Source organism: Barbus barbus, assembly GCF_936440315.1.
Source record: "Barbus barbus genome assembly, chromosome: 34".
Lineage (NCBI taxonomy): Eukaryota > Metazoa > Chordata > Actinopteri > Cypriniformes > Cyprinidae > Barbus > Barbus barbus.
Window position 1 is genome coordinate 15572648 of NC_136762.1, and position 27647 is coordinate 15600294.

The 27647-nt window shown below is 39.1% G+C and overlaps 4 protein-coding genes across 12 annotated transcripts in view; 2 read left to right on the forward strand and 2 right to left on the reverse strand.

Moving 5' to 3' along the window:
• The first annotated feature begins 1250 nt into the window (after positions 1 to 1250).
• On the forward strand, positions 1251 to 3523 carry LOC306854268 (calcineurin B homologous protein 1-like). 2 transcript variants are annotated; one of them, XM_079392142.1, is made up of 6 exons: positions 1251 to 1492; positions 1928 to 2049; positions 2630 to 2754; positions 3052 to 3113; positions 3193 to 3310; positions 3399 to 3523. In XM_079392142.1, the coding sequence occupies exons 2-6, from the start codon at positions 1955 to 1957 to the stop codon at positions 3419 to 3421; spliced, it is 423 nt and encodes a 140-aa protein (XP_079248268.1). In that variant the 5' UTR covers positions 1251 to 1492; positions 1928 to 1954; the 3' UTR covers positions 3422 to 3523. The 2 variants fall into 2 exon arrangements, with proteins under 2 accessions (XP_079248268.1, XP_079248267.1); XM_079392141.1 differs by having other exon boundaries at positions 3193 to 3476.
• LOC306854266 (ribonuclease T2-like) lies at positions 3339 to 22691 on the forward strand. Of its 2 annotated transcripts, XM_079392138.1 has the most exons (12): positions 3339 to 3594; positions 6520 to 6596; positions 14914 to 14985; positions 16706 to 16799; positions 17497 to 17554; positions 17742 to 17809; positions 17947 to 18004; positions 21021 to 21088; positions 21418 to 21531; positions 21609 to 21657; positions 21753 to 21827; positions 22399 to 22691. In XM_079392138.1, exons 3-12 carry the CDS (start codon positions 14976 to 14978, stop codon positions 22588 to 22590), a joined length of 786 nt encoding a protein of 261 aa, XP_079248264.1. In that variant the 5' UTR covers positions 3339 to 3594; positions 6520 to 6596; positions 14914 to 14975; the 3' UTR covers positions 22591 to 22691. The 2 variants fall into 2 exon arrangements, with proteins under 2 accessions (XP_079248264.1, XP_079248265.1); XM_079392139.1 differs by lacking the exons at positions 3339 to 3594; positions 6520 to 6596; positions 14914 to 14985; ... (1 more) ...; positions 17497 to 17554; positions 21021 to 21088 and having other exon boundaries at positions 17564 to 17809.
• Positions 5736 to 14073, reverse strand: LOC306854269 (cytochrome c oxidase subunit 7A2, mitochondrial-like). The gene is made up of 4 exons (XM_079392143.1): positions 13959 to 14073; positions 11081 to 11167; positions 6655 to 6739; positions 5736 to 6553 (listed from the first exon to the last, which is right to left on the reverse strand). The coding sequence occupies exons 1-4, from the start codon at positions 13971 to 13973 to the stop codon at positions 6495 to 6497; spliced, it is 246 nt and encodes an 81-aa protein (XP_079248269.1). The 5' UTR covers positions 13974 to 14073; the 3' UTR covers positions 5736 to 6494.
• Positions 22632 to 27647, reverse strand: part of LOC306854265 (transcription elongation factor SPT5) — a 42059-nt gene continuing 37043 nt past the window's right edge. For all 7 annotated transcript variants that reach the window (XM_079392133.1, XM_079392137.1, XM_079392131.1 and 4 more), the window contains one exon: positions 22632 to 23441. In XM_079392133.1, the coding sequence (XP_079248259.1) occupies positions 23301 to 23441 (141 nt within the window). In that variant the 3' untranslated portion in view covers positions 22632 to 23300. The remainder of the gene's footprint in view (positions 23442 to 27647) is intronic.

A 27647-nucleotide genomic window follows, 5' to 3' on the forward strand; every position in this document is an offset into this window, starting at 1 on the left:
TGCTATAAACATTCATTTAACAACATTAGATGTAACATACAACCCTAATAAACATAACCGATAAGAAAAAACTAAGAAGAAACATAGTTATTTCAAAGAAAAAAACGTCAAATTCAAACAGAATTTGAAATGGAATGCAGGGAATTCTGGGAACGTCAGTTTACGGTAAATTTTACAGGAACTTTCCGTTAACCATGTAACAGGTTTTTACCGTAGCATTTTCACAGTTTTTTACCGTTAAAATCACGATCATTTTTACAGTGTAGGCCTATTTTAGTTACTATTTTGATACTTTTATCTACCAGCAAGTGATTTTTAATTTAGTATTTCAAAAAGATTAGATGATTTTTGGATTTCCCCCAGCAATTTGCTTTTAAAGTAACTACTCAGCAACAGACCCCAAGCTCTAAAACCAGCAGTCACACTTTAAAGTCGTGACGTATTGTCAAGTATGGTGACCCATACTCGAAATTGGTGCTCTGCGTTTAACCCATCCAAGTGCACACACACAGCAGTGAGTAGTGAACAAATGCACACACACACACACACACACACCGTGAACACACACCTGGAGCAGTGGGCAGCCATGCTGCGGCGCCCGGGGAGCAATTGGGGGTTCGGTGCCTTGCTCAAGGGCACCTCAGTCGTGGTATTGAGGGTGGAGAGAGCGCTGTACATTCACTCCCCCCACCTACAATCCCTGCCGGCCGGGGACTCGAACCCGCAACCTTTCGATTACGAGTCCGACTCTCTAACCTAATTAGGCCACGACTTCCCCAAATGTCCCTTTCCTATGTCAGAGTTGCTTCAATAAGATAAATAGCATTTCATTTTATGCTGCACGTCATCACGTTGTATCCGAAATAGCGCAAACGGATATTAAACACTCATTTATGTAGACACATTTAGCTGTTTATTACGTTTTTTAGTTTTATTTTTAAGAGTTTTTGTTCTTCGTGTGCCCAAATTCAGTTGAATGATTTAGTTCTGAAACACAGATTAATCTAAAATTAATTTTCTTGCCTATAAAACTGTACAAAATTATCTTGCCTGATAAAACATATTCATGCAATCACGTGATACATACATTTCCAGTTCGTTTTATTTTTAACAATTGGAAATTAGTCCATTACGGCTCATTACAAGTAGGACGTTCGAAGTGATTCAGTTCAATTCATAAATGAATCATTCACCCGCTCAGACGGAGTCATTAAAAAAGATTCGACTCAAAAGAATCAGATTTCATTCGTGTAGTGGGCGGTGTAAGCTGTGGAAACAAAACGTGTATTATTCAACACAAGAAAAAGCAACGGCCTATGCGAACATTTATCAGCGTTTAAAATCAGATTTCATATTTTTTTTTGCTCCCAGGTTTTCTGGATATGGGCTAAATGTTTGAAAGCTGTCGATATATAACTGTATAAAATGGGTTCGACGAACTCCACCCTATTAAAAATCCCAAACGTCGAGGTGTTGATGCAAGAGACGGGCTGTGAGTGACATTGTGTTTTGTTACTGGCTTGTTGTTGTTGTCGCGATTGAACGAGTAAACAACGATATAGAATAACATTTTCTCGCACATTTGTTGCCGTTTTTACTTGTAACTCTCAGGCGTATGGTCACTAAGATAAAAGTATCGAGTACAAATTCGGTTTGCATGAACTAAAACTGTCCTAGATTGACAGTGAAAGGTGTTGTTTCGTTTGTGAGAATTTACTTTCCAGTTACAAACCAATGTTACTCAAATTTATTGCACAAAAAAATGTACATGTTGAAGAATTTAAAAATAAAAATGCACTAATTAATTTAAATGAAGCTGGTTGCAGAGGAGAATTGATTATGGTCCACTTGAACTCGTTTGTTGAGTCATGATTCTGCAGGGCTTCAGTGAAACATTTTCATTATTAATGTGATTTCTCCTTTCCAGTCTCGCCTGCCCACATTATTCACCTCCATGATCGCTTCAAAGCTCTGGATAAAGAAGGACGAGGTCATCTCTGGTGAGACTGATGTCTTATCCATGATGAGAGCGATGTATTTTGTAATTACGTAAGTATTAACCCATGCATCTTGTCTCATTCTCATAGTCCCCAGGATTTTGGAGCCATAAAGGAGTTGGCAATGAACCCCATAGGAGACAGAATAATAGGTGCCTTCTCCCCAGGGCAATGAATCTTGCTTGGCATGAGCTACAAACTTTAGGAGAGTGAAAATAATTGATGTTCAGTAATTGAAGTCTTGAATATTGGATTCTAACATAAAACTCTTTAGCAAGTCCTGAACAGTCTGTTTAATGTTTTTCTATGCCAATATATATATATATATATATATATATATATATATATATATATATATATATATATATATATATATATATATATATATATATATATATATATATATATATAGATAACCTCACCCCTAAATGACTCATAAAAACTACAATGGTGGTTAGCCGATTCGCATTTAGGTCAAACACTCTTTCCAGTCTAAGTTAGTGGTTTTTGACAATTATAAGCTGCACAATGATCAGGAAATTACATTTCTCAAAAAGGTCTTTCTCGGTAACCAAAATCAAAAACAACCAACCATTGTGTCTTGACGTCATAAATAATAATGTTAATCTCAGGAAGGAAACGGTGGACTTCCACACTTTTGTGAAAATCCTGGCTCATTTCCGGCCCGTTGACAAGGACCGACCCAAAGAGCCCAATTCTCCTGAACCCACCAATAGCAGGAGCAACAAACTCAAATGTATGTTTGCTTTTGCTTTTACTCTGTAGATAGACTGTAGACTGTAGATAAACCACATCCAGTCAGTAATAGAATGGGCGATGTTACTTTAGTGATAATTTACATTCAGACAGCCATTATCACAGAATAAAGGACACCCTGAAAGGGTTTATTTCATGATAATGACCTACTGACTGAACAATATCCTGCATATTATACTGCTATTCGCCAAATAAATAAATAAATGGGCATGAGATATTGATTTGAGTTGAAATTACCTTGTTCCTTTAAATCTCGCCTGGTTCTTCATTCCTGTAGTTGCATTTCAGTTGTATGACCAAGACAAGGATGGCAAGATTTCCAGAGATGAGCTTTTAAAGGTCACTTTCTTCTTCATTCATGTTTTCAGCTGTTTTCTCACACGCTGAATAAGACTGACAGCAGGCTGATCACTGACAGGTTCTCCGGGCCATGCTGGGGATGCAGGTGACAGAGGAGCAGCTGGAGAGCATAGCAGACCGTACTATACAGGAAGCAGATCTAGACCGTGATGACGCAATATCTTTTGATGAGTTCTGTAAGGTATCACCTAAAATTCTGCATTCATGATGTTTGATAAAAGCACGTTATAATGTTGATGGAATATGACTGCTAACCTGTTTTAGTCTCTGGAGAAGGTCAACATTGACCACAAGATGAGCATTCGCTTCTTGCGCTAGACTAGAGCATCATGGGAAAGCTGATACACCAACCTTATACGCCTCTATCTCCAAGCCTCAGAAAATGGAAGGGATGTCCGAAATGCCAAGGACAGTATGATGGGATCAATGTTTGTCTGTCTAACAGGAATTTAATACACTGGTAATGTCTGCATAACTGCACATTATATAAACTGCATAAATAATATAAAGTTTACCAAAGTAGTGTTGGGTCAGGAAGATTTTTATTCAGCCAGGATGCCTTAAATTAATCTAAACTGACAGCAAAGACAATAATTATGTTACAAAAGATTTGTGTTTCAAATGAATTGAACCTTCTTTTCAGCAAAGAATAATGAAAGCTGTCATTAATGAATTAATGATTATTATTATTGCTGATAATAATAAGAAATGATTCTTGAGTATCATATCTGCATTTTAGAATGAATTATGAAGGATCATGTGACACTGAAAATGGCTGCTGAAAATTTGGCTATCACAGGAATTTTAAAATGTATTCAAATGAAAACAGTTATTTTAAATTATAATATTTCACATTATTACTGTTTTAGTTTTAATTAAAGAAATGCATCCTCGTTGAACAGAAGATATTAAAATCTTGCCGACCCATGTAGATTTTTGCATTCTGTTTCTTGATAATGAATGAATTTTACTGAATTGATTGGTTAATTTTGTATATAATTATAATTAGCTGGAAAGAGGTTGTAATAATGTTCAGAATGCAAAGTGTTGAATTGTCATATGTCACCATGCAGGTGCATCTCAAAAAATTAGAATATCGTGAAAAAGTAAATTTTTTCATTGTAACTTATTTCAAAAAGTGAAACTTTCATATATTATGGATTCATTACATGTAAAGTAAAACATTTCATAAGTTTTTTGTTTTAATTTTGATGATTAGAGCTTACAGCTCATGAAAGTCAAAAATCAGTATCAAAATATTAGAATATTTACATTTGAGTTTCAATTAATGACCATCCCTACAGTAGAAATTCTGGGTATCTCTTGTTCTTTGAAACCACAATAATGGGGAAGACTGCTGACTTGGCAATGATCCAGAAGACGAACATTGACGCCCTGAACAAAGAGGGTAAGTCACAGAGGGTCATTACTGAAAGGTGTGGCTGTTTACAGAGTGCTCTATCAAAGCATATTAAATGCAAAGTTGACTGGAAGAATTTGGGTAAGAAAAGGTGCACAAGCAACAGGGATGACTGCAAGCTTGAGAATACTGTCAAGCAAAGCTGATTCAAACACTTGTGAGAGCTTCACAAGGAGTGGACTGAAGCGCATCAAGAGTCACCACGCTCAGACGTCTTCAGGAAAAGAGCTACCAAGCCACTTCTGAACCAGAGACAACGTCAGAAGCATCTTACCTGGGCTGTGGAGAAAAAGAACTGGACTGTTGCTCAGTGGTCCAACGTCCTCTTTTCAGATAAAAGTAAATTTTGCATTTCAATTGGAAATCAACGTCTGGAGGAAGACTGGAGAGGCACAGAACCCAAGCTGCTTGAAGTCCAGTGTGAAGTTTCTGAAGTCAGTGATGATTTGGGGTGCCGTGACGTCTGCTGGTGTTGGTCCATTGTGTTTTATCAAGTCCAGAGTCAATGCAGCCGTCTACCAGGAGATTTTCGAGCACTTTATGCTTCCATCTACTGACGAGCTTTATGGAGATGCTGATTTCCTTTTCCAGCAGGACTTTAGCACCTGGCCACACTGCCAAAACCACTTGCAAGTGGTTTGCTGACCATGATATTACAGTGCTTGATTGGCCAGCTAACATGCCTGACCTGAACCCCATATGAAATCTATGGGATATTTTCAAGATAAAAGATGAGAAACAGTCGATTCAACAATACAGACGAGCTGAAGGCTCAGTAGTGCCTCAGCAGACCCACAGGCTGATCGCTTCCATGCCATTCCTCACTGATGCTGGAGTTTGTGCTAAAGGAGCCCCGACCAAGTATTGAGTGCAGAAATGAACATACTTTAAAGAACTTTTCTGTTTTGCAAATCCTTTTTTTGATTGATCTTAGGAAATATTCTAATATTTTGAGATACTGGATTTTTGACTTTCATCAGCTGTAAGGTTTAATCATCAAAATTAAAACAAAAAAACTTGTGAAATGTTTTACTTTACATGTAATGAATCTAGACTATATGAAACTTTACATTTTTGAAATGTTACAATAAAAAAATTAACCTTTTCACAATATTTTAATTTTAATTTCTCCTAATGGTTGTTTGTTTTTTCCTCTCTGTGAAGTGTGACAATCTCAAGATAAGATTTCCCGAGTTTATTAGATGTGTACACTTTCATCTCTGTAGAGTTTGTTTTAGCATCTCAGTTGCATGATGCTTTCCTTAGATTTTTCTTAATGTATGTAAATTTATCCCGAATCCTGATAAAAACTGTTTTTTTTTCTGTCATTTACATCTAAAAAAATATTTTTTTTTCAATTCAGCAATGCTTCATGCAATTTTACCTTCAAGTGAGAAGAATGGCTATCTCACTGTACTGCACTTATGCATGCTGTACCAAAACCACTAAAAAAGGGCTTTTTTCATCTTTGTATGAAATGTAACTGACTTTTAAAAATGAAATTAAATAATTTTGCACAATAATCAAAGTATTGTTTTGGTATCTTTTTGTACCAAAGTTTTTAAAAATTGTTGGCTCAAGACCAATTCGATAAGCAGTTTTTGTTTCAGTTTGAAATGTATTAAGCAGCAAGATCACAAATCATTTTTGAATGCATTTGAGCAACCTATAAATTATGTTATGCTGTAGGCACTAGGTGGCACCAAAAGCGTATTGTTGATTCATTTCAGTCATACACTACCATTCAAAAGTTTTAAGTTAGTAAGATTTTGGATGACGTTAATACTTTTATTGAGCCAGGATGCATTAAATTGATCAAAAGTTACAGTAAAGACGTAAACAGTAAAGATTTAATGTATTCGTGTTTCATATATGTGTTTTATTGTTTAAGGTTTTTGAAATGAAATAGATTTGTACAGCATCATGCAGTTTTAAAGTTATCATGCTTTGCTTTTCGGCATACAGGCCAACAGCAACCAGTAAAAGGAAAAGCCGGTGCCTAAAGAGAGCCACAAAGAGAGAGAAGACTTCTTTTAATACTGGTATGTACATTTTATAAACCTTAATGAAAAAAAAAGATTGGCCAGAAGGGTTTAGTACCTGCTAATGTGATGGTCATGGTCAAACGGTACAGAAGGACATCAGTGGAGCCTCCTTTAATGTGGACTGGCAGACCGTTATCCTCCTGTAAGTGTAGATAAATAAAAGGAGATGTTATTCCTGCAATATATGGCCACAATGCAACATAAAATTTGTATAGTTGTATTAACTTAAAAGTTGTTTTTGTTGTGTGAAAGTAATCTTTGCAGATACAATATAATGTTTCTTCATATAAGATTCACAAAGAATAACATTATTAATAATTAATCGTTCTTTATTGATTTATTTGATTAATTAGTTTTATAATAAATAATATATATTTATAAGTTATTTATTCTAAACTAGTAATAACTTATTTATTTATTTATTTATTTAGTCATTTAGCAGACGCTTTTATCCAAAGCGACTTACAAATGAGGACATAAGAAGCAATCAAAACCAACAAAAGAGCAACAACGTGCAAGTGCTATTACAAGTCTTGGTTAGCCTAACGCAGTACAGATAATTATTATTATTATTGTTGTTATTTTTTAATAAAAAGACATAGATAAAATACAATTAGAATAGATAGTGCTAGAGTTAGAGGGTCAAGTAAAGATGGAACAGATGAGTTTTTAGCCGTTTCTTGAAGATGGGTAAGGATTCGGCTGCTCGGATCGAGTTGGGCAGGTCATTCCACCAGATGGGAACAGTTAATGAAAAAGTCCTTGAAAGTGTTTTTCTGTGTTTTTGGGATGGTACAATAATTCGTTGTTCACTTGAAGAACGCAAGCTTCTAGAGGGCACATAAGTCTGAAGTAAAGAATTTAGGTAAAGGGGTGCAGAGCCAGTGGTGGTTCTGTAGGCAAACATTAATGCCTTGAATTTAATGCGAGCAGCTATTGGTAGCCAGTGCAAATTGATGAACAGAGGCGTGACGTGCGTTCTTTTCGGCTCATTAAAGATTAATCTTGCAGCGGCATTTTGGATTAATTGTAGAGGTTTAATAGAATTGGCTGGAAGACCTGCCAAGAGAGCATTGCAATAGTCAAGTCTGGACAGAACAAGAGCCTGAACAAGGAGTTGCGTTGCATGTTCCGAGAGAAAGGGCCTGATCTTCTTAATATTATATAATGCAAATCTGCAGGACCGGGCAGTTTTAACAATGTGGTCTGAGAAATTCAGCTTATCATCAATCACAACTCCAAGGTTTCTGGCTGTTTTTGAAGGAGTTATGGTAGATGAGCCTAACTGGAAGCTGAGATTGTGATGAAGCGATGGGTTAGCTGAAATTACAAGCAGTTCTGTCTTAGCTAGGTTGAGTTGAAGGTGATGGTCCATCATCCAGCAAGAAATGTCTGATAGACACGCTGAGATGCGAGCAGCTATCGTCGGATCATCAGGATGGAATGAGAGGTAGAGTTGAGTGTCATCAGCATAGCAGTGATATGAAAAGCCATGTTTCTGAATGACAGAACCTAGTGATGCCATGTAGACAGAAAAGAGAAGTGGTCCAAGAACTGAGCCCTGAGGCACCCCAGTAGCTAGATGTTGCGACTTGGATACCTCACCTCTCCAAGATACTTTGAAGGACCTATCAGAGAGGTAAGACTCAAACCACTGGAGTGCGGTTCCTGAGAAGCCCTTTCTCAATAGGGTTGACAAGAGGATCTGATGGTTGACTGTATCAAAAGCAGCAGACAAATCTAGCAAGATGAGTAATGAAGATTTGTCAGCCGCTCTTGCAAGTCTTAGGGCTTCAACAACAGAAAGCAAGGCAGTTTCGGTCGAATGTCCACTTCTGAAGCCAGATTGGTTACTGTCCAGGAGGTTGTTCTGTGTGAGAAAGACAGAGACTTGGTTGAACACAACTCGTTCAAGTGTTTTTGCAATGAAAGGAAGAAGGGAAACCGGTCTATAGTTCCCAAAAAGAGTTGGGTTAAGAGTGGGTTTTTTAAGAAGTGGAGTTATACGAGCCTGTTTAAATGCAGAGGGAAAAATTCCAGTGTGAAGGGATGTGTTAACGATGTGAGTGAGTGCAGGTACGACTGCAGGTGAAATGGCTTGAAGGAGATGAGATGGAATAGGATCAAGCGGACAGGTAGTAGGATGACTGGAAAGGATGAGTTTAGAGACTTCTGCCTCAGAGAGTGGAGAGAAGGATGTGAACGAGTGTATGTTTGCTGGTAAGATATGTTTGATAGATTGTGGTGTGGAAAATTGTGCAGTGAGGTTTGTAATTTTATTAATGAAGAATGTGGCAAAGTCATCAGCTGTTAGAGATGATGAAGGAGGGGGAGGAGGAGGACAAAGGAGGGAGGAAAATGTTTTAAATAGCATGCGAGAGTTAGGTGAGTTGTTAATTTTGTCATGATAGTATGTCCTTTTAGCAGTGGAAACATTAGCAGAGAAGTCAGAGAGGAGTGATCGATATAAATTAAGGTCAGTAGGATTTTGTGATTTGCGCCATACCCTTTCTGCAGCCCTGAGTTTAGAACGATGTTTTTGGAGAACATCAGATAGCCAAGGGGCAGAAGGGGTACTACGGGCTGGCTTGGATGAAAAGGGGCAGAAAGTATCTAAACAAGACGTCAGAGTGGAACAGAAAGTATCAGTAGCACTGTTAGCATCAAGAGAGGATAACTGTTTATGGGGAGGAAGCGAAGATGAAACCATAGCAGATAGCCGGGAGGGTGAGAGTGAACGCAAGTTACGTCGAAAATTGACATGTGGAGGGATATGTGATGTGTCAGGAATCATGTTGAGGTTAAGAGTAAGGAGGAAGTGATCTGAGGTGTGCAGTGGAGTAACCAGCACATTATCAGTGGAGCAGTGCCGTGTGTAAATAAGGTCCAGTTGGTTCCCTGATTTGTGAGTAGCCGTAGTTAGCACTCTCTTGAGATCAAAAGACGCAAGCAGAGTGTGGAAGTCTGCAGCCTGAGGTTTATCTAGGTGGATGTTGAAGTCTCCAAGTAAGACAAAGGGAGTACCATCCTGAGGAAAGGTTGAGAGCAATAAATCTAATTCTTCCACAAAATTACCTAGTGATCCTGGAGGACGATAAACAACTACAAAATGGATTTTTAGAGGGTAGGTAATAGTAACCGAATGTGATTCAAAAGAGTTGTTGATACTCAGAGATGGTAAAGGAGTAAATGTCCAATTATTAGAGATGAGCAGACCAGTACCTCCACCTCTTCCAGTCAAACGGGGGGTGTGGGAAAAGGAGAAATTATTGGAGAGTGCTGCAGGTGTAACATTGTCCTCTGGTTTGATCCAGGTCTCTGTCAGGGCCAAGAGGTTTAACGTTGAATGACTAGTAATGGAAGTAATGAAATCAGCTTTGTTGACAGCAGACTGACAATTCCAGAGACCAATAGAAAAAGAAAATAATGTATTAGCAGACATAGGCAAAGTGCGCAGGTTGATAGGATTGCGCCGTCTACAGTGTGTGATGCGTGGTTTGCGAGTGGTAGTGATGGTAGTGATCTGGAAACACATAGTAAGAATAGGCTATATAAACTGAAACAGAAGTGAAACAAGTAGTAGGAATGATGATAATTAAAAATCGATACTTATGTCCTCTTCCGATGTCCCTGTCCGGTGGAGTCGCACGGTAGAGTCGATGGTCTTTACACTCTTCGGGCTTTACACGAGGGCTGCCGCGACCGCTGCCGCGGTATAATAACCTTTTTTTTTATACCCGTCAAACAAATCACTATTACAATTCAGCTGGACCCACTTTCCTGTTTATCACTAAAAATGGCCAAGCAAGTGCAGACACTGACAAGATATGCGATACAATACGAGACCAAACGCGATTTCAGCAACTCTCAACACAGTAAACAAAGCGTTTCCTAGCAACGGCAAATGCGCTATACACTAAGACAAGTAAATACACTTACGAACTGTTTTTAACTTCCGCTGATAGACTGCTTCTCTTAAAGATTATTTCTTTACACTGTCTTCAGCTGGCGCTTGGACCCACTTTCCTGTTTATCACTAAAAATGGCCAAGCAAGTGCAGACACTGACAAGATATGCGATACAATACGAGACCAAACGCCAAACTTATAAAGGTCGTATATATTATTTATTATACAGTGATTAGCAATTAATATGATAATATATTCTTAATTAATAATTTATTTATTTTACATGGTAACCAGTTTCGATTTCTGTTGTCTTTTTTGTACATAACTTACAACGGAAGTCAATGAGAACTGAAACTGGTTGGTTACCAGTATTTAAAATGTCTTCTTTTATGTTTCCGCAGTGGAAAGTAAGTCATACACACTGTAAAAAATTTTTTTTAAAAGTTTTAAATAAAGATTATCGAGTGAATGATCAATTATATTTAACCCCTGAAATGTGCAAATATAAATCAGAGCACAGTACACACGTCATCTAAACAGATTAATACATTTTCAGTCTGAAATTCTTCTTACCAGGAAAACCTTCTGTTTGTCAGGCACCTTGTTTTTCATTTGCCGGACCGTTGTGCTGAAAGCCCTTGAGGCTAGCCGGGGAACACTCTGAAATAACCAAAGTTTCATTCAGTGATGTTCAGTCATGTCTATTAAACATTCATTCTATAAACAAACAATTGCAAATGTGCTAAAACAGGCTAGTTCCATGCTAAAATATCTTAGCCGCATTCTAAAATGGAAGCTAAAACATGGTAGCAGCATGCTAACAAAATGCTAAAACATGCTAGAATCACATTAAAAATAGCAACAAAAAATGCAAGTGATGTGCTAAAACATGCTAGCAACATGTTTGTAGCTTCTAAAACATCTGTCGCACACATGGCTTTTACCATTAAAGGGGTCCTATTATGCTTTTTCACTTTTTGAATTTTAGCCAGTGTGTAGTGTGTATGTTTGGGCATAAAAAGATCTACAAAGTTACAAATCTCAAAGTCACTTCAAAGGGAGATATTTAGTTTTTAAACAATCCCTTTTCAAGAACTACAACGAACGGCTCGTTTGGACTACAAAGTTGTTTTCCTGTATTTGTGACATCACAAATATAAATCCCGCCTATTGAAATTCGAATGGTTGGTGGGTGGGGAGAATTGGTTGAGCACTGCAAGTGTCAAAATCGAAAGCGTGCGGGTGTTTTTATATCACTGTATTTCTGATGGAAACCGACTGTTTTCAGAAAATTATGGAAATCATTTTCATCTGACCTGTAATGTCTGATAAAGCAGCATTTGTGAGCAGAGCTCTGCTTTGTGTACAGCCTTACACAAAGTAGAGATCGAAATCTCGATTTCTACTCCAACAGTGCCTCCCGCTGGCAGAGAATTAATTTGCATATATATGCCGCCACAAATAGAGTAAGTCTGTGGGACTATGGTATAAATAAATTCAACTGTATAACAGTTTCACTGCAATTCATGTTATAATATTAGAATTTAAGAACAATAAACATAATACATATTACCGTTGTACTTATCTGTACATAGTCAATGCAGTTATTTTTAAGCTGTTGTTGACATCCTATCTAAAACGTGATTTATCCAAAAATAAAAACGTTGTGTATATATATATATATATATATATATATATATATATATATATATATATATATATATATATATATATATATATATATATATATATATATATATATATATATATATATAACGTTACCACTTTAATATGTCTTGCAATATCCGTTCGTGCAAAGGTTCTGCGCGATCCTCTTGTTCAGTATTCTCGGGGTCTGAATTGACATAGATATAATTTGTCTATGTGAATTGATATGGCTTGCTGCTTTGTCAAGGGGCGGGACAGTACTGAAACACCGGCTACGCTGTTCGCCAATCACAACGCACTGGGACAGCTAACCAATCACAACACATTTTGTTTTTTGGAAGGCGGACCTTCATCAAACCCGGAACTAATCGAGTCCTTTGTGCCAGGCTGGGGGAGGAGTGTCTCGCTGCAGCCCTCAAGATCCAGGGGGCTTGGTTGGATCCAGATCCAACTCCTCCCACCTTACATATACCTAAACCTACCCATCTCCACCCCCTGATCCGTAAACCCACCCATCTCCACCCCTAAACCTACCAATCTCCACCCCTAGATGTGGATCCAATCACGCCCCCTGGATCTTGTGGGCTGCAGCGATCCCTACTTGGGCTGGGGAGAAAGGTATTGTAATAATTTTAGGCTTTTTTAGGCTTTCCTGTAGCTCAAATAGTAGAGCATGGCGCTAGCAACGCCAAGGTCATGGGTTCGATTCCCAGGGAAAGCAAGAGCTGATAAAATGTAAAAACTGTAACTTGAATGCAATGTAAGTCGCTTTGGATAAAAGCGTCTGCTAAATGCATAAATGTAAATGTAATGTAAATTATGAGAAAAATAATGCCATCACCAAGCATGAGAGCATGTTTTAGTACACCCCCAAAACAAAATCAAGACTTTGTAAAAGAGCATAATAGGACCCCTTTTAAATTAATGTCAGTTTTGTTTGTATTTCTCATTAGATTAGGAAATTGAAATATCAACCTAAGTCAGGGTTAAGTATATTTTTGGGACTCACAGACCACAAATAGAAGACTAACTCCACACCTGAATATTTTGATTATCTTTGCTATATTTCAAGTAAGTTAAGTAGAAGAAAACATGTGAAAGGAATGTAACATTTTATGGTTCTGAAGGTCAACCCAGCTCATGTGGTGCAGAAATAAGTTGTGGTTTTAGCCAATTGCTGCTCACCAGCACCTGGAGCAAACCAATCAGATCGTAATACACACTGGTGGGTTGGGCTAAGAACGTCCCGCCCTTTTTACTTCACTCTCCACCAGTGTGTGTGTGTGTGTTTTCTGCATGTAGGCATGCTAAATGTGGAGAGGCTAATGGTGACATGACCTCCTCAGTGTCCATTTAACAAACAGTTGTGTCCATTTCATATTAAAAACGCATTCAACTCAAGAAATTTACAAGCAAACCTCTGACTGTTTGATTCCCTGTAGAGTACTAAAAATGATTTCTGATTAGGTTTTTTAAAACAGAGTTTCTGTATCAGATGACAGTGTTTTCTTTAGAGGTCATTTAAGGCAGTCAGTCATTCAAAACCCACAGCAGCTATCAGTGTTTCAAACTTAACAACAACCAAATTTGAAATCTGTTCACATCAAATACAAGATTACCATCTAATAACCAGCTTTCCCAAGCAATGTTTGCAGTACGATAGAGTATTGTGGCACAGTTCCTGTTTCATAAGTATTTTAGGAGTAGATTCTTCCTGATAACACATCTACAGCTGTTATATCACAGACTATGGAAGAATAAAGAAGAACAGCAGTGGATTTACCAGTAAATGCCTCATGTCCAACGCTGCTATCTGTTGAGCTTGTTGATTCTTGCCTAGTCGGGGCCCTTACAAGGACACACACACATATTGTAGAGCTTTTGAACCAGAGCCAGGCAGTCAGGAGGGGAAAGATCTCTCTGAACAGCCAAGCTCACAGCTTGTCATTTTTCAAATTTACTAAGCATATTGTAATGTTTGTCTTTGAAGCATAATACCGTAAAATGTCTTAAACTATACTTGTATTTTGTCATGAATAGAGCCTGTTCAAAGGTCACTGCTAACACCTAAAGTTAAAAATTATTTACTATCGACACAATTCATAACTGTCCCGAATTCTGACATTCTCAAGAATGTGGGTCATAGTTTCTACAACAGATAAATCTTTCTTACAATATTAACAAAGACAAATAAGCATTTAAATTAATTAGTGACAAAAATAACTTTTTTTTTAATTAAATCTGTGTTCTATAGCATTTGATTGGTTAACATCTTTCAAAGGCAATTTTAAGTGACATTTTGCTTTGTGAAGTAATATATAACACGTTATGTAACATTCCACTGTGTGCATATTTAATAAAAAACATGTTTAGTTCAAGGTAATTATTTTTTCAAAGTTGGCTAAACAATATAAAATGATTGTTTTGTTTTATTTGATTAAAAGAAATGAGCCATTTCAGCCTGTTCACCCTTAAGTGGGTTACAGAACATTGTCTTTTTTTCATATATGGAGCTAAAACTACGGCATTAAAGGGTACTGTATTATTTAAAGGGTACTGTATTATCATTAACATCTTGCATGTTACATAATTTTTCAATTGCCACAATTATTTAAGACTGCACAGGTGGTTTTCACATTCTCCCCAGTCTCTTCCTAATCATAATGCATGGCAGGATCACTTCCTTTTTCTCAGGCATGTAAATAAAGAACATTCACTATGTTTCCCTTCTGCATTAGACCCGGGGAAAGGAAACTGATGCTGACACTCTGTCACTGGAGCTCAGAACTAGAGGATCAACATGAGCTACGGTAATTATTTATATAATTCTAGTTATATATACACAGGTCCTTCTCAAAAAATTTGCATATTGTGATAAAGTTCATTATTTTCTGTAATGTACTGATAAACATTATACTTTCATATATTTTAGATTCATTACAACACAACTGAAGTAGGTCAAGCCTTTTATTGTTTTAATATTGATGATTTTGGCATACAGCTCATGAAAACCCAAAATTCCTATCTCAAAAAATTAGCATATTTCATCCGACCAATAAAAGAAAAGTGTTTTTAATACAAAAAAAAAAGTCAACCTTCAAATAATTATGTTCAGTTATGCACTCAATACTTGGTCGGGAATCCTTTTGCAGAAATGACTGCTTCAATGCGGTGTGGCATGGAGGCAATCAGCCTGTGGCACTGCTGAGGTGTTATGGAGGCCCAGGATGCTTCGATAGCGGCCTTAAGCTCATCCAGAGTGTTGGGTCTTGCGTCTCAACTTTCTCTTCACAATATCCCACAGATTCTCTATGGGGTTCAGGTCAGGAGAGTTGGCAGGCCAATTGAGCACAGTAATACCATGGTCAGTAAACCATTTACCAGTGGTTTTGGCACTGTGAGCAGGTGCTAGGTCGTGCTGAAAAATGAAATCTTCATCTCCATAAAGCTTTTCAGCAGATGGAAGCATGAAGTGCTCCAAAATCTCCTGATAGCTAGCTGCATTGACCCTGCCCTTGATAAAACACAGTGGACCAACACCAGCATCACTGACTGTGGGTACTTGACACTGGACTTCAGGCATTTCCCTCTCCCCAGTCTTCCTCCAGACTCTGGCACCTTGATTTCCGAATGACATGCAAAATTTGCTTTCATCCGAAAAAAGTACTTTAGACCACTGAGCAACAGTCCAGTGCTGCTTCTCTGTAGCCCAGGTCAGGCGCTTCTGCCGCTGTTTCTGGTTCAAAAGTGGCTTGACCTGGGGAATGCGGCACCTGTAGCCCATTTCCTGCACACACCTGTACACGGTGGCTCTGGATGTTTCTACTCCAGACTCAGTCCACTGCTTCCGCAGGTCCCCCAAGGTCTGGAATCGGTCCTTCTCCACAATCTTCCTCAGGGTCCGGTCACCTCTTCTCGTTGTGCTGCGTTTTCTGCCACACTTTTTCCTTCCCACAGACTTCCCACTGAGGTGCCTTGATACAGCACTCTGGGAACAGCCTATTCGTTCAGAAATTTCTTTCTGTGTCTTACCCTCTTGCTTGAGGGTGTCAATGATGGCCTTCTGGACAGCAGTCAGGTCGGCAGTCTTACCCATGATTGCGGTTTTGAGTAATGAACCAGGCTGGGAGTTTTTAAAAGCCTCAGGAATCTTTTGCAGGTGTTTAGAGTTAATTAGTTGATTCAGATGATTAGGTTAATAGCTCGTTTAGAGAACCTTTTCATGATATGCTAATTTTTTGAGATAGGAATTTTGGGTTTTCATGAGCTGTATGCCAAAATGATCAATATTAAAACAATAAAAGGCTTGAACTACTTCAGTTGTGTTGTAATGAATCTAAAATATATGAAAGTCTAATGTTTATCAGTACATTACAGAAAATAATGAACTTTATCACAATATGCTAATGTTTTGAGAAGGACCTGTATATATACACATTTCCAAGAGCTATATAGAACCTAATTTCTGAAGTCATACTGCAGTTGTTTTGAATTCATAGATTTTGCTTTAATTGTGCTGTGTTGTTTCAGATAAGCACATCCTCTGGGCCTGCACTGCTGCTCTGCTCACTGGTTGGGTCCTCACGTATGATAATGGAAACTGTTCTGGAGCTGTCACGAGGCAGTAAGACACAATCATTCAAATATTCTTTAATTAATAAATCACCATAAGTTATTGACTAGCAGAGACCAGCAGTATTTTATCTCAATATTTAAAGGAATAGTTCACCCCAAAATGAAAATTTGGTGAATTTATTTAATTCATTGTAACAGATTTGGGAAAATTTAGCATTACATTTTAGCATTATCACTTGCTCACCAATGAATCCTCTGCAGTGAATGGGTGCCGTCAGAATGAGAGTCCAAACAGCTGATAAAACATTACAGTAATCAGCAAGACTCCATCAATTAATATCTTGTGAAGTGAAAAGCCGCATATTTATAATAAACAAATCTATCATTTAAGACGTTTTAGCATTTTAAACTACGCTTGTGAAAAAAATACCAGTCTATAATTCACAATAAAGCTTCCTCCTTTAAAAAGTCCTTCTCCTGTTGTCCTTTCACATCAAAATCCACTGATATATTTATTTACAGCTGTTCTGTGAGAAGTGATTCAATGCTAAATTTTTCCAGACCTTTTCAGATGAAGAAACACTATTTCATTTTTGGGTGAACTATTGCTTTAAATACTGCAAATGAACACAATTAAATAGACAATAAAAGAATGTAATTAAACAGAAATGCAGGGCTGCACAGAATTTGAATAAGAGATAGGTACAGCAAATAGAAAGAAAAAGAACTGTTTTTTTCATTTTCAGCTCATGCAACTGGACTTGTATGTATCTCACTCTTCAATGGCCTGGGAGTTTCTGTATAGTATGTCTTTATATTCTAGATATTACAACAGTGCTAGTAAACTTTACACAAGACTCTATTGCAGTCTGTCTTATATGAAGCAATTGATATTGATATCAGTGCTTCATTTAAAACAAGTTGTGATCTCTGTCTTTCATATTACTTCTGCTTTACATGACCAGTCTTCTTTTTTCCTGTCCTCCCACAGGGTATTAACAACAAAACCAATTGCAAAATACCACAGACTGTTCAAAACTGGACCATCCATGGCCTATGGTGAGTAATTCAATGGCTGTTGTTCCCATTCCCGCTCATCTGAAAACTAACACTCTGTATTTTTGATTGGTCTTTCTTTTATTATTTCTAACATTATTGTTAATTTCTTTATTTTGAAATTTTCAAATGAAATTTAGGCCTATACGTACTGGGCACTGCTGTGACTGTTGGCCGATATATCATTCGCATCTTCAGGTAAAAAATCTTCATGCATCCACTGTTTGTTTGTTTGTATTGTTGTTTATGTGTTTAATATAATAGGCAACATGGCGGCGCGCACAGACGCAGCGGCTTCTCTCTCTCCTGACTGAACGGTATTTTCGTGTTTTTTGTCTTGTAAGTCGCACTGTTTTTGTGCATCTTCATCACGTCTAAGTTACCTGTCTTTAAGCGCGCATACAGTCGTGAGTTTCTGCTCGATGTCGGCAGAATCACATTTTTAGAGTTAAACTCCGCGCACGCCGAAGAGCTGCGGGACCTCGGTCTGCTCCGACAGCCTACTCCATCACCGACCCCCACTACTGCATCTCGCCCACAGCGGAGGCGCTACAAGCGGCGTGAGAGGAAGCAGAAGAGTGGTAAGCGCGGAGGTTTCCGAGCTAGGCTAGCGGCCAACCTACACAAGCCAGCTATCCCCACCATCATACTGGCGAACGTACGCTCTTTGGAAAATAAACTGGACTACATCTGACTACTTCGCTCTACTCAGAGGACTGTAAGAGACTGTTGTGTTTTTGTGTTTACGGAAACATGGCTTAACAACAGCGTACCGGACTGCGCCATACAGCTCGACCAGCTAACATGCTATCGAGCTGACAGAGCTCTCGTCGAGGGAGGTAAGATCCGCGGCGGCGGGCTTTGTGTTTACATCAATGATGCATGGTGCCGCGACGCTGTTGTGGTCTGCAAACACTGCTCACCCTTGGTGGAGTTTATGATTATTAAGTGCCGGCCGTTCTATCTACCGAGGGAATATACAGCTATACTTCTCGTTGCTGTATACATCCCTACCAGCTCCAACAACAACAACAGGAGTGAGGCACTAAATGATCTGTACCAGCACACCAGTGAGCAGCAGACAGCCCATCCAGATGCTTTTCTCATCCTGGCTGGGGATTTCAATCACGCAGACTTAAAGAGTGTGTTCACAAAAATACATCAACACACAGACTTTCCAACAAGGGGAAAAAATACTCTGGACTTTGTTTACACCACCCAGAGAGGAGCTTACAAGGCCCTCCACCTCGGAGCCTCAGAGCACATCACTGTCATGCTAATGCATGCATACAGACCGCTCGTTAAAGCCATCAAACCAATACACAAACAGATACAAGTGTGGCCGGAAGGGTCGTCAGAGGCACTTCAAGACTGTTTTGACTCCAAGAGTACTCAGAGACTGTCACTGCCTACATTACCAAGTGCATTGATGATGTAACGGTCACAAAGTCTATCGCTGTCAGGGCCAACCAGAAGCCGTGGATGACAGGGGAGGTCTACAGACTTCTGAAGGCTCGGAACGCTGCCTTTAGAGCTGGAGATGAGGAGGGCCTGAAGACAGCTAGGGCCAACCTTTCCCGCGGCATCAGAGAAACCACGAGACAGTACTCCAGGAGGATAGCCCATCGTTTCAGTGACAGCAGAGACACTCGGAGCCTGTGGCAGGGGATACAGACCATTACGGACTACAAACCCCCACCACAGACCTGTGACAGCACCATCCCCCTGCTGAATGAGCTGAATGCCTTCTTTGCTCGCTTTGAGGCACAAAACAGCACAACTGCACAGAAGACTACACCTCCTCCCGGCGTCGAGGTGATGACGCTGTCCCCGGACAGTGTGAGGAGGTCCCTCAGCAGGATCAATGCACGCAAAGCTCCGGGTCCTGACAACATTCCTGGGCGTGTACTGAGAGACTGTGCAGTGGAACTCACTGATGTCTTCACAGACATTTTCAACATCTTGCTAAATCAGGCCGTTGTCCCCACATGCTTCAAAGCTACCACCATCATTCCAGTCCCGAAGAAGTCATCTCCATCCTGCTTCAATGACTACCGTCCAATAGCACTCACTCCTATTCTTATGAAGTGCTTTGAACGGCTAGTCATGCACCACATCAAGTCTGAATGTGGAGAAGACGAAGGAGATTGTTGTTGACTTCAGGAGAGTACACACTCAGCATGCCCCTCTGATCATCAACGGTGCGACTGTGGACAGAGTGAGCAGCACCAAGTTCCTGGGTGTGCACATCACTGAGGACCTCTCCTGGACTAACAACACTGTAGCACTGGCCAAGAAAGCACAGCAGCATCTCTACTTCCTGTGCAAACTTAGAAGAGCCAGAGCCCCGGCCCCCATCATGTGCACCTTCTACAGAGGCACCATCGAGAGCATCCTGACTAGCTGCATCATTGTGTGGTATGGCGCTTGCAACGCATCCTGCCGCAAGTCACTTCAACGCATAGTGAGAGCAGCTGAGAAGATCGTTGGTGTCTCTCTCCCCTCCCTCCAGGACATTTACAGCACCCGTCTCACCCGCAAAGCCCTCCGCATTGCAGGTGATTCCACCCACCCGACACACAGCTTCTTCAGTCTGCTGCCATCAGGGAGGAGACTGCGGAGGAGCACCTGTCACTTGTGCAGAATTGGACTGATCACTACCTCATTGGATAGTCTGATAAAAAGACTGCTCTCGTCACTTTAACAGACTGATAAGCTCTTCTTGCACTACGCATATCTGCAGTTTTGTTTTATTTAACTGGTTTGCACTATCTATTCTGCCATGTGCCTTATGCCACTTTATCTCTTTTTTTTTTCTACAATGTCCTCAGACTGTTAAGCTCCTCTTGCACTATATATATACACTCTATACATATACACAGTTTTGTTTTATTTAACTGGTTTGCACTCTATCTGCCATGTGCCTTATGCCACTTTATCTATCTCTTTCTTTATTTTTCTTCAATGTCCTCCTTTGTATATCTGTATAGTTGTATGTACATATGTTTAAACTGTATTTATCTGTATTTGAACGTCTACTGTCAGTGTCTTAAATGTTAACTGTATGCACCAAGGGTCTGAGAGTAACGCAATTTCAATTCTCTGTATGTATGTGCCGTACATGTGGAAGAATTGACAATAAAGCAGACTTGACTTAATTGATTGACTGACGGATTAAAATACTAATCATAAAATGTAACATGTTTATGTTCAGGAAATTGAGCCTGAACTCACTCAGCTGTGGCCATCGTTAATAAAAGGAAAGCACTTCTTCAACTTCTGGTAAACACAAACTATGATATTTTGTGATTAAATGTCTCACCACCTGAAACATAATAATGACACATAATGACAATAACAGTTTCCATAATAAAGGTGGTCACATTTACCAAAATCCAGTCATTCCAGTAGAAATCCGCACGAACAAGGGTTTAGCGTGACTGTGAAAAAGTATACACATTGAATACTATACATAATTGACAAAAGGCACTTATGAGAAAGTGTATGAATTATACAAAACAGAATGAAAATAGAGCACTTTAAACAATGTCTGGTAGTAGCTCAGACATATTTTTCACTGCTAAGAAGCTTGATTTGATTTGGTTTGGCAGGAGGGAGGAATGGATTAAACATGGGACGTGTGCAGGCTGTGAGGAGAGCATGGGTTCACCACTTCTTTATTTCCAGGCCGCAGTCAAGCTCCGGAAACTCTTTGACATTGATAAGTGGGTGTTACTAGCACATATACCATGATATTATCTTATCATGAGCTCATCTGTTAATTTCTGCTAATTTTTTGTAGCATCTTGGAAAGCTCTGGAATCAAAACCTCATGTGATGTGTCATACAAGGTAAGTTTATTGGACTGGCTATGTATCATAATGTCTTGGATTTAATACATTTGAGAAGCAACAGTTCATCAATCTTAACATCATGTTATCTGCAGCATGACGACATACGCAGTGTTCTGACCCCGCTGCTGGGACAAAACTATGATTTGCAATGTGTCACGGACAGCAAGGTGAGAGAATTCAATGTTAAATTATATTTACTATATTCAATCAAGAATATAAAGAAATACAAGGTTTAATGGTGATCGTCAACTGAAGGATCCCGACATCCCTAAGTGTAGGCCTAAAAACACATTTGTACATTGCTTCCTGTCCAGCAGATGGCACTAGATAATAAATAATATTCATATTTTGGGAATATGAATTAGCCTTTTTTTGAATGTGATTGGCATGACACCTGCCTCTTGTGAGTTGTCTTCGTGTTAAAACAACACCACGCATGTGGTCTGATTCACAAACAATGAACAGTGACTCTCATGAGTCGGTGCTTATAATGAATAGTTCAAAAGACAAGTTATGATTCAGCTGTAAAACACTGTATAAATTTAACGTATTCTCCGAGAGGTTCTTTCTTATGGTAGCAAAAAATTGCATTATACCGGAAATATACTCAGATAAACTAGGACTGCAATATCTGTAGGCTATTAATACCCAGCTTAATAATAAATTATAAGAAATAAAGTAATTAGCCTACAATCAAATCTAAACCCAAAAGCATAAATGTTATCTCTTAATTTTTAGGGTCGTGAAGCATGGATCCAGCTGAAGATTCATCTCTTCAGGAACCAAACCCTTGGATGCCCCAAACAAGAACAAGAGCAAAAGTTTGATGGATTTTCTTGGACTAACAGCACAGGACATCCCTGTCCAAAGAACACCACCATCTTTTACGTTCCAATTAACTACGAAAATCCTCATGTACCCTGTAACTAAGAAGCTGAAGCTATACTTTCACTGCTTTCATGTTTGACTATCCTTTTCCAGTTGACGCATATGATGCATATATGTTTGAATAAAACTGTTATATAAATCCTAAAGTATTTAACCTTGGGGCATTTTTTTCCCATTAGTGAGCCGATTTAAAAAAAAAAAAATGAAATATGCAAATCACAGGGGTTAAAGGGATTTGAAAGACCTTTAATGCACTCACAATATGCACCAATTGTTAGTGACATTAAAGGTTCAGAATGAAATGGACCATGATGTGGAATAAACGTTTGTGGTGCAGAGTGGTTTTTCTCATCTGCTGAAGCTCAAATCACTCGAAAGTGAATAAAAAAATTGGAATTCCTCTTTATGGTCGATGTTCTAAACACCGACAGGCAATAAAAGGTTTAAAACGAACAGCCATCAGCTATTACATATTTCATGCAAACTCAGGATGGATGGATTGGAGGACTCATGGTTCACATTTTATTTGACATGGAATCAGTTTGCCAAAAAGTATGTTTCTCACCACAGAAGAAACAGAAAATAGACTATCCACTAAAATCTTCAAGTAAAAAAACAAACAAACAAGTATAAAAGGCCAGTTACTTCACAATGTAGATGGTGAACAGAAGAAAAAACAAAGCTCACTGAAAGTGACTAATCTGCAGCATCTGCATTCAAATAGCAAAATGTGTTTAAAAGCGTGGTGTTCTTCACAGTTCCAATTTCCCAAGAAAGCGGAGATTGAGAATCTTTAGTTGCTCATCCAGCTCCATTCTAACAATGCCGTCTTCACCATCAATACTGAGCAGGACTCCTGTGGCCTCCCTGTCCTCTCCCAGAATCACCTTCACCTGAATAACCACATTCACATTTATTCATGTTGAAGAAACATTTTCCAAATTTGTTGTTATAACACAAGTGACACATAATAACTGGGTTCTGAAGCTGGATATGGGACGTCTGAATCAGTGGGAGGAGCTGCTGGCTTATATCTATGTGATATTCTGTCTCTGCTTTTGCACCCATTCATTTCCTAAACTCCTCATAGCTCATCCATATACATGCATACAGTGCCCTCCAAAAGTATTGGAACAGTAAGGCCAATTCCTTTATTTTTGCTGTAGACTGTTAACATTTGGGTTTGACATCAAAAGATGAATATGAGATGAGAGATTAACATTTCAGCTTTTATTTACATGTATTTTCATCTGGATCTGATACACAACTTAGAAGATAGCACCTTTTGTTTGAACCCACCCATTTTTCATGTTACCAAAAGTATTGGAACATGTGACTGACAGCTGTGTTTTGTTGCCCTTGTGTGTCGTATTAATTGACAATTCGAACAATAAATAGCACTGAATGTCTGCGCTCAGTTTCAGATCCGTGCAGACTGCATTTATAGACGTGTAACCAACATGAAAACCAGAGAGGTGTCTATGGGTGAAAAACAAGCAATTGTGAATCTGAGAAGATGAAAAAAAATCAATCAAATCATTGCACAAACACTGGCAATAGCAAGTACAACCATTTGGAATCTCCTGAGGAAGAAAGAAACCACTGGTGTACTAAGTAACACCTCAAACGGGTAGATCATGGAAAACATCTGCAGTTGATGACAGAAACATTGTGACAGCTGTAAAGAAAGACCCTAAAACAACTGTTAGTGACATCAGCAACAACCTCCAGAGGGCAGGAGTGAAGTTATCACAATCTACTGTTCACAGAAGACTTCATGAACAAAAGTACAGAGGCTACACCAGAAGATTCAAACCACTCATTAGCAAGAAGAATAGGAGACAAGCCTAAAAAATTCTGGGACAAGGTTTTATGGACCAAAGTGATGGAAAGTCTAAAGTTTAGAGAAAGAAAGGATCTGCTCATGATCCCAAACATACAAGCTCATCTGAAACACATTGTACACAGGTGTACATTATAGTACACATTACACAAGTAATGTAATGGCTTTTCATCGCTTCTTCTGGGACAGGCTCATTAATCTTCATTAATGATGTAACATGATGGCAGCAGCAAAATTAACTCAGAAGTCTGCAGAAATATTTTGTCTGACAATTTACAGAAAGATGCAACCAAACTGATCGGGAGATCCTTCATCATGCAGCAAGATAATGACCCAAAACATAGTGCCAAAACAACAAAGGAGTTCATCAGGGGCAAGAAGTGGAAGGTTTTAGACTCGCCAAGTCAATCTCCACTCTTAAACCCTGTAGAGTACGCATTTTACCTGCTAAAGAAGAGGCTGGAGGGAGTAACCCCCCAAAACTGAAAGCGGTGAAAGCCTGGAAAAGCATCACAAAAGAAGAATGCAAATGTTTGGTGATGTCAGTGGGTCACAGGCTTGATGCAATTATTGAAAGCAAAGGATTTGCAACTAAATATTAAGTCTTTTTCACTTTAATCTATGTTAATTCTATCTGTTCCAATACTTTTGGTAACATGAAAAAAGGGTCGGTTCAAACAAAAGGTGCTATCTTCTAAGTTGTATATCAGATCCAGATTAATCCAGGTGATATATGAAAATAATATTCACTTTTTCATAAAAGCATGAAACTTGGTACACTTGAATAATTTGCGGCTCTAAACATTTTCAGAAATGGAGCCATAGCAAAAACACCTCGAGGTTGCCATGGCGACCATTTTACTTTCTGCAATAACCAAATTGTGTATTTTGTGTCATATTTCCTGAACCAAACATGATAACACAGAAAAGGTGATGTCTATCCCTGTTTTGATGGGCAAGGATTACAATGATACCATATACAGCAACTTAAACTGTTCAGGTGAAGAGTTAATTGTGAAATCAGCAATGTGAGAAGGAAATAACAGTATCTGATCATCACAGTATCACAGCATTTACAAAAGTCCATATTATGACAATTCATTTTTTCTTTCTTTGATAATTAACTAATATTTTATAACACATTAAAAGATTGTTTTCAAGACTACTATCATATATTTCAGAGATATATAAAAAAACATCTCAGGTAAGTGTATTTTTTCTTACCTCTCAGGCATAGTCAGGTAGGCAGTAGTATGTTTCCAATACTTTCTTGTTCACTCTCAACAACGCTCTAACATCAGTTGGGTATGGGATTAAATTAGTGTTGCTGTCACATAACGTGTTGGGTGTTCTGTTCATTACTGCAATTGTGGGAAGATCATTTCACCAACCAGGAAAGGTGAACGAAAATGCCTCTCTGTGATGTTACAACAAGGCATCAGTTACTTACAGATCTCAGGCTTCTGGAGGGGATGTAGCGTCGTAAGAGTGAGGAGGAAGCATAGGGTGCTGACCGTATGGCTGTTCTGTATGCAAACATCAATGTCTTGAACTTGATACGAGCCGCAACCGGTGCCCAATGCAGGGAGATAAAGAGAGGTGTGAAGTGGGCTCTTTTGGGCTCATGGAAGACCAGTCGTGCCGCTGCATTCTGAATCATTTGTCGAGGTTTGACTGCCCATGATGGAAGCCAGAAGAGCATTGCAATAGTCCAGCCTAGAAATGACAAGGGCATGGGCAAGAAGTTGTGCAGCATGCTCTGTTTGGAAGGGCCTGATCCTCCTGATGTTGTGCAATGCAAACCTGCAAGATCGAGCTGTCTTTACAATATGGTCATTGAAGGTCAGCTGGTCACCAAAGAATAATTTTTGATGAACCTAGCAGGATGATGAAATCATGCTGTAGAGTCGGAGTGGCGGGGAAAACGAGAAGCTCAGTCTTTGCCAGGTTGAGCTGCAGGTGATGTTTCTTCATCCATGCTGAGATGTTTGCCAGGCAGCCTGAGATCCATGCAGCTACTATTTGATTGTCTGGTTAAAATGAATGATAGAGCTGTGTGTCATCAGCATAGCAATGGTAGGAGAAACCATGTGCTTGTACAATGGGTCCCAGTGATGTAGTGTATATGGTGAAGAAGAGGGGTCCAATAACCGATCCCCGAGGAAACCCTGTGGCCAGTTGATGTTCTTTGGATAGCTCTCCTCCCCAGGAAACCCTGAAAGACCTACCTGTGAGACAGGATTCAAACCAGTGGAGTGCAGATCTGGTGATGGTAGACAGCATAATCTGATGATTCACAGTGTCAAAAGTGGCAGATAGATCCAGCAGAATAAGAATTGATGATTTGGAATCAGCTTTCACTATCTGCAGGGCTACAGTGACCGACAGCAAAGCAGTCTCAGTTGAATGGCCTTTGCTGAAACCTGATTGGTTAAAGTTCAGTTGGTCATTCTGTGAAAGAAATAATGTAACTGTGTCTATAAAGGTGTGAACCAAATGATCCATTCCATGACAATAACAGCATTCCTCTGGAATGTGTTGTAGATTGCAGGATCTCCAGCGGAAAGGTCCTAACAGTGTGGTTTCTAGCCCTTTTGCCTTCAGGTATAAAATTATATCCCACAGACAGAACTTTGGGAGAAGCTAAGATTCATACAAGGGTTAAGATTGTTTGAAGGAAGACATGCTAACATCGCTATCGGAGAACTGCTAAACAACTGCTATACAAGTGGACTGCCATCCACAGAGAATGAGGACAACAGCCCATACAGCTCCTCTATAAAGGTGCCAGTTGACCACAAAGGCTATAAATCATTACAATATGGAATTTAATGAAGTGAATGAAGTTTGTTGACAGCTGACTGACAATTACAGAGACCCACAGAAAATGACAGAGGTGCAGCAGAAGAGGTGCAGATAGGATGAAGTTTAGCAAGATTGCGTTGCCATCTGCGTGTGATGTTAGAGCATTGTTGACCATGTAACCATGGTCCCCTGAAGGGAACGAGACACTGCGTCGAAACGCTACAGTGAACGTCTAGCGTTTCGACGCAGCTCGAGTTCCTTGAAGGGAAACACACTTATTTGAGATTATATTTTTTATATCTTTGAAATAAATGATTGTATTCTTGAAAACAATCTTTTATTGTACTATTGTATAAAATATAGGTTAAGCTGGTGTGTGGTGGGCTGCACATTGGTGGTGGTTGAGGAGATTACCCCTTCCATGTAAAGCGCTTTGAGTACCCAGAAAAGC